The 14034-nt window shown below is 44.9% G+C and overlaps 1 protein-coding gene across 1 annotated transcript; it reads left to right on the top strand.

The window, feature by feature from the left end:
* Positions 1-3368: 3368 nt before the first annotated feature.
* aoc1 (amine oxidase copper containing 1) lies at positions 3369-8179 on the top strand. The gene is made up of 4 exons (XM_062521320.1): positions 3369-4833; positions 5591-5879; positions 7285-7417; positions 7746-8179. Exons 1-4 carry the CDS (start codon positions 3384-3386, stop codon positions 8013-8015), a joined length of 2142 nt encoding a protein of 713 aa, XP_062377304.1. The 5' UTR covers positions 3369-3383; the 3' UTR covers positions 8016-8179.
* Positions 8180-14034: the final 5855 nt, after the last annotated feature.

Raw genomic sequence — 14034 nt, 5'->3', positions numbered from 1 at the left:
ATCACGAACTTGATCTAAAGGCGTGTTTCTCATTTGACCTCCTGACCCCCAGTGTATGAGTGTTACCATGTGGACTCCTCTTTGCCCGTCCTGTTAATCAGTCGGTTTCTTGGTATCTAGCATTAATTATTTAATCTCCAGTCAGACATTTGGATCTTGACACTATAGTGGAGCTTTGAGTGATGGACAGGCAGTACATGTCGAGAAACAGAGTGATAAAGGTTTTCACAAGGCAAACAATCCTCCTCCCCCAAATAAAACTTTAAAAAAGTTTTGTATGTTTGTTGCTAATATCTCAGTTGACCTCGTGTCTGTGCGATGCCAGGATGTTGACCTTCCTTTGGTTCCCCTTGAACCCGTCCTTTATCCCTATTAATCAATCCATTTCTTAGTGTCCTGATATTGCTCATCGTAATTTAAAACATGTCAGACACTTGGATCCTGATTTGGGCCTTGGAGCCTTGGGTGATGGCCAGGTTCAGAGCAGATCAGTCTTGTCAGCACAAGACTCAGCAGTATGTGTCCCAAGCTATTACTGAGGAATGAAGACTTCATCAATACCTGATATCACTTAGTGATATCAGGTACTGTATTACACAAGTGTCTCAACCATACGCCTTAGTAAGGCATGGCAGAGGTGACACTATGACGCACACCAACCCTGAAGCTTTCACAATTGTGCTGTCATACAGTAATGGACACAACGAGAAAATGTGTGACCTCAATTCATCGATATTAATTTGGACTTTAACCTGCTGATTCAAATTTCCCGATCAAAATCAAAAGGCTGACAGAGGGCATTTCATTGGATTATGACACATTGTAAAACATCAGTGTGAGCTCACACATTGACCACTCATGACCATGTTGAAGTCACAGACTCTGACCGGAGGGAAGGCTGTACTTTTGTTCAATGAACATGGTTATTAATATTGACAAGGCCAATACTAAGGCAGATGTGCAAATAAATTAAGCTCATCCTCTATCTGTTTAGTCACAAGCACTTCACAATGGTGGGTACAGTGAATCATTTTTCTGCTTGAAGAGAGCTGTCACTCCATTTTTATTTCCAGTCCCCAGCCCTGTCTGAACACACTCCTAAACGATGAGACCAGTCAAGTCCATTTGCCTAAATGTACTTGTACAAAACTGGAAAAATATCTCTCCCTTCGACTCTACTCTCAAAAAGATGTTCATGTTAGCAGAGCCGGCCACCTAGGTCACTGGCAGGAGCACTCATTGATGTCAGATGGACTTTACCAGGGCTACAGTGATCCCCTCGAGCCCCCCACTTTGAAAACCACTGCTCTATACAGCAACAATAGGCTGAACTGTTGGTGCTACTTCTTGTTTATGTTTACATATTTTATTTTTAGTCATTTAGTTAAGGTCTTTAAAAATCAGTCTTATGATACCTATAAATCTGAAAACAGCTCTGACTACTATTTAAGATGGATTCACTCTCAATCAGGGCTTTCACTGTAGGCCTGGTAGAATGTCGTCATCTAAGTAAACCTCACAGATTCAACATTATCAACAAAGTAGGGCATTAATTAAGCAATAGTTAATGTCACCCTTTCAGAGGTGGGAAGATCTGTGTCTTCCAGAACTACCACTAATCTCCCTAGATTAATACAGTTTCACTTCCAGGAAATGATTATGTTTTTGACAGGAAAAGTCAGTCAGTCAGTCATTCAGTCAGTAGTCGAGTCAGTAAAACAGCAGTTCAATCTATATATAAAAAAAATCTAGTGCTAAGATTTCTTTCTGCAAAGTAAGTCAACCCTGGAGAATGTCCAGATCCAATATTTGTATCAATCGAGTTCCCAAGATGTCTGTGTCTGCTGTGCGAGTCATGGCAGTTTGCATTTAATCCTAAAAAGCTGGATAAATATTTGGCCCTTAGAATAAACTAGTATCTCTCTAACACCTATATGAGAGGACAATGTGGCTAACCCCATAGGGCTATTCTACTGAATGGGATTAATCATCTCTAGGGCACTGAGATTTCACATACTTTATGATGGGTTTATGGACAGCAGTGGACCAATCACAGCCCTCCCTTGAGAGGCAGGGGATGATAAATACTGAGGGGCCTGAGAACAACAGCATTTATTCTTTTCCATCACTGGAGCTTCAAAGAGGCGTTTCACCACAGACTGGCACAGACACAGACACAGACACACACACACATAGGCATACACACATACACACAGACACACACAGACACACACACACACACACACACACAGGCACACACCCAGAGTGCTGAACTGCTGGCAGTAGCCTCAAAGACACCCACCAGGACATTTCAGGAGGCGTCACAACACGACAGGTATGTTCTTTTGTATTCATTAGTTTCATTTCGTAACAAAAGTCTGCTGTTTTTCCCCCCCTTCAAAACGAATCGAGACTTACATAAAGACCTTTTACATAAGCATGTTACAAAAGCAAGCTACAGCATTTTCCATGTGAATCTGTAAGAAATTACTCATCGATTCGGCGAGCAGTGGACCACCACCACCTGCCTGTGTGCCTTGCACATACAGCCTGCCTGCACTCAGGAACGGAGAGGAGAGGAGAGGAGAGGAAAAGAGAGGAGAAGAGAGGAATGAAGGAGAGGTGGGGAGAGGAAAGGAGAGGAGAGAAGAGGAACGAGGGAGAGGGGAGGAGAGGAAAAGAGAGGAGAGGAAGGAGGAGAGGAGTGGAAAGGAGAGGAGAGGAAAGAGGAGAGGAGAGGAGTGGAAAGGAGAGGAGAGGAGAGGAGAGGAGAGGGGTGGGAGTGGATCAGACCACTCGCTGCTCTTGGGCTTTCCTGCTGTTGAGCAGAACTGAACCTAAGCACTTATAGGCCTCCAGGGGCCGAAGGAGAAATGCCAAGGACCCACAGTACCATATAGGGGGAGGACGCTTTCTGTAGGAGGCGGGAGAGGGGAATGGGCAAATTGTGGATTTTTTCCTCTGTTTTTCTTAGTTGTTTTCTGTGAGCGAAAGCTTGTTGGGGATGGAGGAAAAACACTGCTCTGTTACAAAACCTCTGAAGTGTGGATTTTAAACTGTTTATATCTTTGCTTGGATTAAAGGTGAGATTTTTTATTTGTGTTACGATTGTAACTATCTTTAAGATAGGAAGGGAGAGTTATGACATGTTCTTTTTGTGTGTATGTGGTGTGTTGGGGTGGGGTTATGAAAGTTACAAGAGCACTGAGATATGAGCTCTGGAGTTTTAAGGTCTGAGAATGCTTTCAGGCTGCTCATCATACGTCTCTCCTATCTTCTCCTCAGGTGCAAGCATGTGGTTGTGCTGGGGGTTTCTCATCTGCTTCCTGGCAGCATCAGCATCAGCCTCCAGGGAGCGAGAGTGGGCCCACCACGGAGCCTCCATGTTCGCCGACCTCACCCCACGTGAGTTGAAAGCCGTCCGGGACTACCTGCATGCGCAGAGGGAGTTGGGGCTCACCTCGGCAAAGGGGACGGTCTTAAAGAAAAACAGCATCCTGCTGATAGAGCTGCACGTGCCGCGCAAACACGAGGCCCTCCGAGCGTTGGACCGAGGCCACGCCAAGCCTCAGAGGCAGGCACGCGTGGTGGTGCAGTTCGGGAACCAAGCCCAGCCCAACGTCACGGAGTACATCGTCAGCCCGCTGCCCTTTCCCAAGACCTACGAGGTCAAGACGTTCAAAGGCGGTCGGCCGATCCTCTTCGAGTCGCGGCCCATCTCGATGACGGAGTACCACCACCTCGTCAAGGTGCTGGAGAGAGTGGAGCAGAAGGCTCGCAGGCTGCTGCACGAGAGCACGGGGTTCGCGGGATTCACCAACTGCGGCGACCGCTGCTTGACCTTCTCGGACATCGCTCCCCGAGGACTGGCTCCGGGCGAGAGGCGGACGTGGATCATGCTGCAGAAGTTCGTGGAGGGCTACTTCATTCATCCGGTGGGCTTCGAGTTGCTCATCAACCACAAGGACCTGGACCCCGAAAAGTGGACCGTGGAGAAGGTGTGGTACAACGGGCAGTACTTCGACAGCGTCGAGGAGTTGATGGAGAAGTACGACCAGGGCACCATCAAAAAGCACAGGCTGCCCGAACACGATCCGTCTGACCTCTACTCGACCTTCATCCCGCGGGGCCCCTCCAACACGCCCACACACATCCACGGGCCCAAACTAGTGGAGCCACAGGGGCCACGCTACCACGTGGACGGCAACTTCGTGGAGTACGCCGGCTGGTCGTTTGCCTTCCGCGTGCGCTCCTCCGCAGGTCTCCAGATCTTCGACCTGCGCTTCAACGGCGAGAGGGTGGCCTACGAGGTCAGCCTGCAGGAAGCCATCGCCTTCTACTCGGGCGACACTCCCGCCGCCATGCAGACCAAGTACATCGACGCCGGGTGGGCCATGGGCACGTCCGACTACGAGCTGGCCCCTGGCATAGACTGCCCCGAGATTGCCACTTTCCGGGATATGTACCACTACTACGACACAGACAAGCCGGTGCGCTACCGCAATGCCCTGTGCATCTTCGAAATGACCACGGCTATGCCCCTGAGGAGACACTTCAACGCGGACTTCAAGGGAGGGTACAATTTCTTCGCCGGCCTGGAGAACCATGTCCTAGTGCTTAGAACTACCTCGACTGTTTACAATTATGACTACATCTGGGACTTCCACTTCTACCAGAACGGAGTGATGGAAGCCAGGGTCAGTGCCACCGGGTACATCCACGCCACCTTTTTCACGCCCAACGGGCTCAACTACGGCACCAAGGTCTACAGCTATGTGCTAGGCAACCTGCACACCCACCTCATCCACTACAAAGTAGACCTGGATGTTGCTGGTGAGTTCAATTGTGGTTTTATTCAAACCTTTCTACACTTTTCTTTCACTGTATACAGCAAGCATACAGGAGATTTCACTCATTTGAGTTTTATAACCCGAATATGCCTGGTGTTGATAATAAGCATTGACAGACATATAATGACTTTATATTGAATATGTAAAAACAAATGGTATGCGTCAAGTTAACATTTTGACAAGTAAAACAAAATAAATTGTGTGCATGTGTACAAGAACTGTGAAGGTAAAGTGTGTGAGAAAGTCCAGCAGAGAGAACTGTGAGTATTGTGATTACTAAAGTGTACTGTGGAACTGCAGTCATTTGCCTTACTGCTGCATGTGGGGACTTCATGTGATCCCCTATATATTTACTACCCCCTCTTATGCTGTATGACTCAGAGCCCCAGACACAGCACTAAATTAAACAGAAACAGCTGTCTGTGTCTGTGCTGCGTTACCATAGTTACAATTTCAATCTATGCCTGCTTTGTGCAGTGCACTTTGATTTATGGACTTTTACGTTGAAAACAGATTGCATCGTAAACACAATGAAAACTGTTTTTAAGCTTGTTTTGAAATGTTGAAAACAAATTGCATTGCTCCCTGTTGCATTGCATTGAGAACACTGTTTCGAGGCTGTTTTGAAATGTTGAAAACATTACATTGAGACATTTGCTGTACTTTACTACCATTGATATTCTCTACCCTCTGCTGGTCCTTAAAACGCTACAACTTTTCAACGTGATTCCTAAAAACAGGGCGGGAAAACAGCTTTGAGTCCATGGAGTTGAAGTTTGTTAACGTGTCGAATCCCTGGAGTCCTGGACACACCATACAGCAGTCCCTCCTCGCCAAGACGCAACACGAGACGGAGCGAAGTGCAGCATTCCGCTTTGGGAAGAAGTTCCCCCGCTACCTGCACTTCTACAACCCTACCCAGGAGAACCGTTGGGGACACAAAAAGGGCTACCGCATCCAGTTCAACTCCCACGCCCACAGTGTGCTGCCCAAGGGCTGGCAGGAGGAGAATGGTATCAGCTGGGCAAGGTGAGGCCCAGAACATAGAACCTAGTAAGAACACAGAGGTCTGAACACAGAACCTAAGAACACAGAGGTCAGAAAATAGAATTCAGAACGCACAAGTTGAAACACAGACCATTGAACACAGATATTAGAATCTGGAACTATTTATGGTCATGTGGGGTCAGATGTATGTTAAAATACTATGTATGTTAAATCTATGTTGTCAATGATGATATATTTCAGCTGGAACCATACAGATATTTGTTACAGATAGGAGACCGACCTGACATCCTGTGCAGGCTGCCAGAGCAGTGCAGATTACTGCAGAAAACAAAAGTTGCAAGACGTTTGACCAGTTGTGTTTTCAGAGGAAAGTACCCTCAATCCCATTAAGTCTCAAAGACACAACCCATAATTCACGATACCTTTACACCAACATGCTGCGGCCAGACTGTTGGTGTCAAAACAACATGTGATAGCACAACTGCAACAGGCTGTGGCCAGATTGTACAGTCGAGATAACGTGCTGAGGTCAGATAGTGTAGCCATAAGAAGTAGTGCCAAAACAACAGCACAACACACCAGTTCAGATGATAACAGAAAGCAGAAGTGCAGAAGTGATATCTGACCCAAGAGAACATACATACTGATGCACTTAGGACAGGCAAGCCATGCACTCTCTGGAGAAGAGATGGGGCTCTGAATTCCTTGAAAACAATTACAGTAATTTCCTGTGCCGCGTTGTGTATAAGCCGCGAGAGTGAGACAGTGTTTTATGGAGGGAAAAAGAAACAAAACCAAATCAATACCATATTAACTGTCCTAGTGTATTAACCTCATAACCAAAGAAATTTTGCAAAAATCAATGTACAGTGTAAGCTGCGGCTGGTGGTAGGGAAATTACAGTATAGTAAGCTTTAGCTTTTATTCAGCACTGCTATCAGTCTTGTATAAGCTGATCCAGGGTCAGTGAAGAGAGCAAAGAGGACAAGCACAAGAGAAAGCGAGGGAGGATTAGCTGGTCTTCCGTTAGCAGTCATGTTTCAGAGATGTTTCTTTCCTCAACCTGCATTTCCTCTACAAATCAAGTCACAAACTGACCAAGTTTTGTGCAAATTCACACTTTTTTTGTCCCCAGCATGTACAGTATTTGTGAATTAGTCAGTTGACGCATTAAATGAGTCCTCATTGAGGAAATGAACTGCGTGCTGAATTTAGAGGATCTTGAGAGCCTTTTATACATATATAATACATATAAGCCGCAGGACACTGTTTTATGCAAGTTAAAAGAAACAAAAGCTGAAGAAATTTTGCTAAATCAATGTATAAGCCGCGGCTAATAGTCGGGAAATTACGGGTAAGTGCTAAAATACACACCATATCACCGATTTCTTTATAAAGCAGCTGTGTCTGCCGTGTTTCTAAACAGATATCCTCTGGCAGTGACCCGGCACAAGGACAGTGAGGCTACCAGCAGTAGCATGTACACCCAGAACAACCCGTGGGAGCCTCTCGTGTCTTTTGAGGACTACATCCGCAATAATGAAAACATCACCCAACAAGTAAGGACACAAACATCAACCCATCACTATAATTACTACACGTAGGCCCAAAGAACTTTGAACAACCCCAAACAAAAACTGGCCTCTTGCATAGGCCTACAGTAGTTTGCCTGGCTACCATCAGGTAATGCTTCATGCAGGAATGTAACTATTAAAAAGCCAAACAGAACGCTGATGCTTATATTTATGTTTCTGGAAAAGTGGACCTGCTGCATGAATCTTGGCCTGTTCCTTAAACTTTTCATCACGTGAGATACAACTTATGGAGTATCATACCACTGCAAGTCATGTCCTGTATTTGAACTTTGTGGTCATTTATTGTTTTCAGGATCTTGTTGCCTGGGTGACCGTAGGTTTCCTGCACGTCCCTCATTCAGAAGACATTCCAAACACGGCAACGCCCGGCAACGCTGTGGGCTTCTTCCTGCGGCCCTTCAACTTCTTCGACGAGGACCCATCACTCTCGTCTCACAGCACGATAATAGTCCGGCCCGGGAAAGAGGGCAAGCCAAAGATCCAGAGATGGACTCCAGAGGTAATCGGACACTGCGTGACTGATGAGGCGTTCACTTACAACGGTACTTATGCAGGGGTGTGATCTGCATCTGCACATTATCTATGACACTAGATATAGAGGACAATATTTGTGATTTTGTAAGTGTGTGCGTTGAACATTTCTGTATGAAATTTTCCATGACGTTAAATGATTATCTACACATGCAGATACAACAATACACCCTCTCTCTCTCTCTCTCTCTTTCTCTCTCTCTCTCTCTCTCTTTCTCACTCACACAAACACACACACACACACACACACACACATACATACATTCATAGAACATCTATCCACATTGTTCAATAACAGTTTTGAAAACACTTCCTTGGACAGCTTGAACTATCCATGCTGACTTCGTGATTGGCTAGCTCGCCGGCTGGTTGACATGATTTAAGAAAAGCAAATAAACCAAACGAGCCGTGTTTGGTTGCCTTGGTCATAAAATGATTTGTGCCCCAAAAACACGTGTCCAACAATCCTGTACCAAAAAATCTGTTTCTCCAACACCACAATCTCCCCAATCTCTAAATCACTGCATTGCGTCTTTGATGGCTGCGGTCATGCCGGTTGACTTGAGATGAGAATCGGTCCGTGTTGACGTGAGCAGTCTCCATGGTCTGGGCTTAACGCCTTGGAACATCCAGGATGCAGAACGTCGGATCCGCCTGCCAGCGAGCTTAGCCACGGAGCTTAGCCAGGTCTGCCGGGAACAGCTTTAACCCCCAGGACAGGCGCGGGGTGTCTGTAAACAACACTGATGCATCTCCAGGCAAACAGTCCGGGATTCACCTGGGTGGTCGCCGTGGGAGACCAAAAGCCTACTAGCTTTTAGCAGGCTAGTCAGACATGGGACGTGTGTGAGTTCCTGTTTAATGTGTGTAAGTTCTGTTGGTGCATGTGTATGTGTGTGTGTGTGTGTGTGTGGAGTTCTGTTCGTGTTTGCGTCTCTCTCTGTGTGTGTGTATGTCTGTGTGTGTGTACACACCTCTGACTTGGTTTGAAGTGATAAAGAAACATGGATAGGATGGTGCTGACTTTATGGCCTTTTGGGTCAGGAGTACACGGTGTCAACAATAACAAACAAGAGTAACTGTATTTAACATTTTGATGATTTTCTATCGCATCTCTACACTGTAACAAATAGACAAAGTTTTATCTAATTTTATCTCATTTTCATGCAAAGCCTATCATACGTATGTAGGCATAAATGTTTTGAAGATTTGTTCTACTTTATCAAATTGATCAGAACTGTGTCAAATGTAGTGTATGTATTAATGTCATGTAATGTCATGTAAGTTTAATGTGATTATGAATAAATATTTCCATTCATTACTGGTTAATAAAGTGTTTTTAGTCTACATGATCAAGTTGTGACTTTGTGAAATGTTTAGAATAACAGTGGACCTTCATTTACAGACAACCTACACAATGTTCTCCATATAAACTGTTATTCTGGCCAGCTTCCATAACAGACTCATAGTGCAGTGAGTTTGATGTGAGACTTTACAGCCACAGAAGCTTTAGGAGATGAGATGTTCCTTTAGCAGCTTTTACAAGGAAATTCCACAGTATAGTGGAGATCAACCACGTCAAACCCTGCCCACTGGGGTCTGGGGCAAGGCCTTTGTTTCCGTGAGTACGAGTTTACAATTAGAAATTCTTCACTATCCGTTTGTTTACCAAACTCTTTTACGGCGTATGGTAAAGTAGCAGCCGGACTAGCCGCAGAGGGGCCTCGACGGACAAGTCAAACGTATCTGTGGAGGGCCAAAGGACGCAGGGGAGGGGGAGGAGGGAGGGGTCGCTCATTCCTCAGAGAAGAGACTAGCATTCCACCACGTCGTCACGGTGACAGCTGCTCCACCGTCACCGTTCTCAAATCTTGTGAAATCCGTCACCATGACAATACATCCTTCAGAGATACGTACTGTTCCTATGGCCCGACAGACTTGAGAATGTAGCATGGTCTCTATAGCTTCTCAAACTCACTAGTTTTGGTTCTCAAGGAGCTCAAGCAGTGACGAGAAAAAAACATGCTTCATCTGCAGTAGCTTTGTCTAATTCAGGATAAGTGTCTACATAAGGGGAACACATACGGTGAGTCATTAGGTGTTTGGGTATTGCAAAAGGCTTGCCATCTGCCTCAGGAGCCACCTCAGTTCTGTTTAAGGTTAACTGACTCACCACACACACAGTGCATCAGACATCTCAGGTTCCCCTCTGCCCAGCTGGCGCAAGGCCACTCATCCATTCCGGACACACTGGCTGACCAGTTAACCTCCTGAGAAAGACCAACACCAGCTCTGTTTAGTCATGATGCACCTTCCTCAAACAAAATGAGAATAAGAATACAAATGGCATGGTGAAACACACACAAAATACTGAGCAGAAGTACACAGCGCTGATGTTGAGCAAATGGGATTGGTCTTATGAAAACATAACTGACAAGTGAAGGGGAGTTTGGTTTTCAGTCAACTAGCAAGGGGATACAGTGGAAAAACAAAGGTAGGAAACCACAGCAGTATGTGGTATCATGGCTGGCATTAGTAGGCCTACCACATATTGTAAACACATCAGCCACATTGGGATGGCATGCGATGAAAACATACATCAATCTGCCAGTAACCTACAGTATATACTTTAAAGTTCCTACTTCCTAGTTATAAGAGGGGCACTGACTTAAGAGGATGTGTTAAGTGTGTTTCGTACGGCCTCTGTAGCATACATGTTTCCCTTACTGATCTTTGCCATATGACATAACATTAAAATATAATATATATTCTATTCTATCCTATTCTATTTAAAAAGCTATGTAAGACTATGTTTGCATTCAAATGTTAGATTTCACTATTATTGCATAAATGGGACTGAGAGATGACTGATACCTGACCAAAATCCAGAGATCATAAAATACAGATTGAACATTCTGTCCTATGCTGCCCCCTGTTGGCCATGTTATATACAGCAACAGTAGCATGACAGACACCAGTCCACAGCCACATGGATATTACTGGATTGCTTACATTAATTACATTTCCCAACACATTCATGTACAAGCAACACAGCGACTCAAACATTTCTAAAACCAACATATATAACATAACCTACTGGTCATTTAAACCCCCTGAACATCAGTCTGATTCTTTACCAGCTAAGATTTCCCATGTTCCTCATATTCCCTTTCTTTCTGTGCAGCGTGCCCTTTCCCAAGGTCTAATTGCTCACCCTTGACATGTGCTTACGGCGTGTGAAAAGCGTTGGGAGTGTGTGCTTTATAGGCTGTTCCGAATGGAACTTCATTTTACACTCCTGATTCAGCTAGGTCTACAGTGTGCTTTCTTTCACCTCATAATTGCCCTATAGCCAGAAATAGAAAAGCCCCCCCTCACAAAAACACACACACACACACACACACACACACACACACCTCCCCCAAAACACCCACCTTTTACTCTCCGGTGAGTCTTAAGTAAGAAAAAGGGTATGAAATACTGTCATCGTTTGCATCAGTGCTGTGTTGTTCTAGCATAGTTTTTGTTTTTGTTTTTCACCACCCGATTTGTATTCTTATTATACAACCGACTGTTTGATGGAGGTGCATCACTGCAAGATCATGATTAAACGCAACTGGTGTTTGTACTGTACATTCATATCTTCTATATTTTTAGTACTATAGTGGAAGCACAGAAAAAGAGCATTTAAAGCATACTGATTCTCATGTATTGGATTGTACTCTGCCAACATAAATGATAACATTGCAATGTTTTGTGATACGGTAGTGCTTTGTGTTTCGTAAATATGTAAAGTAACTATTATGGTGAAATATTCTGGTCTAAAAACAAGACACTTTGCTGAAAAGGTTGACTTTTGATTTCAATTTAACGTCCAAGAGAGTCTCTTACAGATTACATGGAATCCTCACTTCTGGGTTTGGCACAAACATGCCCTCAAGGTTTAACCAAAATTGTAAAAAAAAATTATGCACTGGAATGGCTTAACCAAACTGATAAAAAATCTTGCCAAGACCTCAAAGCATTCAAAATGACCTATGGTTGGCTAAATTGATCTGATGTGTGATCTGAAAAAAAGAGAGAGACACAAACAACTAACCGAAAATAGCTATGAACAAACATATTTTCCTTGCAAATATATTTTGCAAACTTCTTCATTACATGTATAGCCTAAGCAGTTATGAAAACATATCACAACCAAGAAAGAATTCCATTCAATTATGTACATTTGAATAAAGTTCCCCAGCCATTCTAACAGTGCCCTTCCAGTACAGCACAATTTCCCCATCACCACATGCACCCGCATTACTGTATAAGTGAAATGCAGTAATGTTTTTTTGCGTACCCCATCACCGCCACATGGGTAAGGGGATGTGTGGGGAGCCGTTGCGTGTGTATGTCCTCTCGCCCTGGCTTGGCTGCCACGGCCGGTATGTGAACCACGCCGCTGCTCTTTGTCCACCTCTGAAAATAACCCACAACAGCTGAGACAAAGCTGCACAGACAAACTGGGATAAGGTTGCTGGCAGTGCTGTGGCCTGTCGCTTCAAGATGCTTCAACACATTCATGCACATACACCTCTATAAACACACTCTACACACACACACACTCTCTCTCTCTCTCTCTCTCTCTCCTCTCTCTCACACCCATACACTCTCTTTCTCTCTCACACACATACACACTCATACACACACACACACACACACACACACACACACACACACACACACACACACACACACACACACACACACACACACACACACACACACACACACACACACACACACACACACACACACACACACACACACACACACACACACACACACACACACACACAGCAACCATGTGTGTGGAAAGGGTTAAAGTGTCCAGATTAGGGTCCAGTGCAGCAGCAGCAGCAGCAGAATGTTTTATGGGTTTCTCTGCGTTGTGCTGAGGGGTGGTGACACCAGTACATGGTGTACTCAACTGGTGGTGCGTTCACTAGGACTTCTTCCCTAAACAACACCCAGCACAGGGAATCCCTCGGTGGATATATGGGCCATGCATTTCCCATCTCTCGCATTTCCTAGTTGCTATTCAGATTACATTGGCCCTGCCTGGTCCAATTCTTTAAATATCTGTTTCAAATTCACATTTTTGAAGAAGACAGAAAAAAAAATGCTGAGCTTAATAGTTCAACCATGCCTAAAAGTGAAGTTCAAAGGAGACAAAGTCTGATGATATCTCTTTGGGAAGGTTCTGTTTGCCCTAAAGATTGTTTGTTTATGATATAAAGCTGTCAGTGTCACTCCCGATCCTAAACCTATTCCCAATGCTGTATCCTTCACTCAACACTATGGTGTATTCTGGAGTTTTCCATGGAGACTGTAAATAAGAACATCAATCTCTCCGCAACGCAAGTGTGGGCACTCACTCATGTGGTACCAGAAAGAAAGAAAGAAAAAGTGTCATGTTGCATGATCAAGCTCGGCTATTGCATAACTTCCCTTAACCGTTACTCGGCGCTTTCTTTTTTGTGACAGGACTCCAGCTGCAGCTGAGGACGACAGAGGCCCAGCACACAGCTGTGACCAGGAACAAAGAGGCCTGATATGGGCAAAATGGCTCCACCAGGGAGGAAACAATCTCTGGACTTAGATCTGGGCCCCATGTCGTGACCCGATAATGGACCCCAGAGAGGCTTCAGATATGCATTAGGAAGAGTTGAAGGCATGTTCACAGGCACAGAATAACATACACCGACGTTCCTGTGACTGAAGGCTTCCTCCCTGTGGTGAAAAAACAAACCTCACACACAATTCAGTGCACTTTCGCAGTAGCACTGTCGAGAAGAATGGTTCCAAACATCCAGGGGCACGTCTAGAACAACAGCACCAGAATGGGGTGGGTCGGACACTTCTGCGCGACAAGAAAACAATTCTGTAAGGGGGATATAACTTGAAAACTGCCAATGCTCACACTGAGATGTCCCCTCGGGTATATGATACATCAGCCCACACATGAAAAAAAAAAGACATTTTAATGCAGAAAATGCCATGCT

Source organism: Sardina pilchardus, chromosome 19 (genome assembly GCF_963854185.1).
Source record: "Sardina pilchardus chromosome 19, fSarPil1.1, whole genome shotgun sequence".
Taxonomy (NCBI): Eukaryota; Metazoa; Chordata; class Actinopteri; order Clupeiformes; family Clupeidae; genus Sardina; species Sardina pilchardus.
The sequence above is the reverse complement of the archived record's forward strand: the minus strand, read 5'-3'. Positions and strand labels throughout refer to the sequence as shown.

Bases quoted from the DNA above. Each gene is read 5' to 3' on its own strand.
- aoc1 (XM_062521320.1), top strand. From the start codon at position 3,384: ATGTTCGCCGACCTCACCCCACGTGAGTTGAAAGCCGTCCGGGACTAC. The intron at 4,834-5,590 runs GTGAGTTCAATT...TCCTAAAAACAG, and splicing joins AGTAGACCTGGATGTTGCTG to GGCGGGAAAACAGCTTTGAG. The intron at 7,418-7,745 runs GTAAGGACACAA...TATTGTTTTCAG, and splicing joins ATGAAAACATCACCCAACAA to GATCTTGTTGCCTGGGTGAC.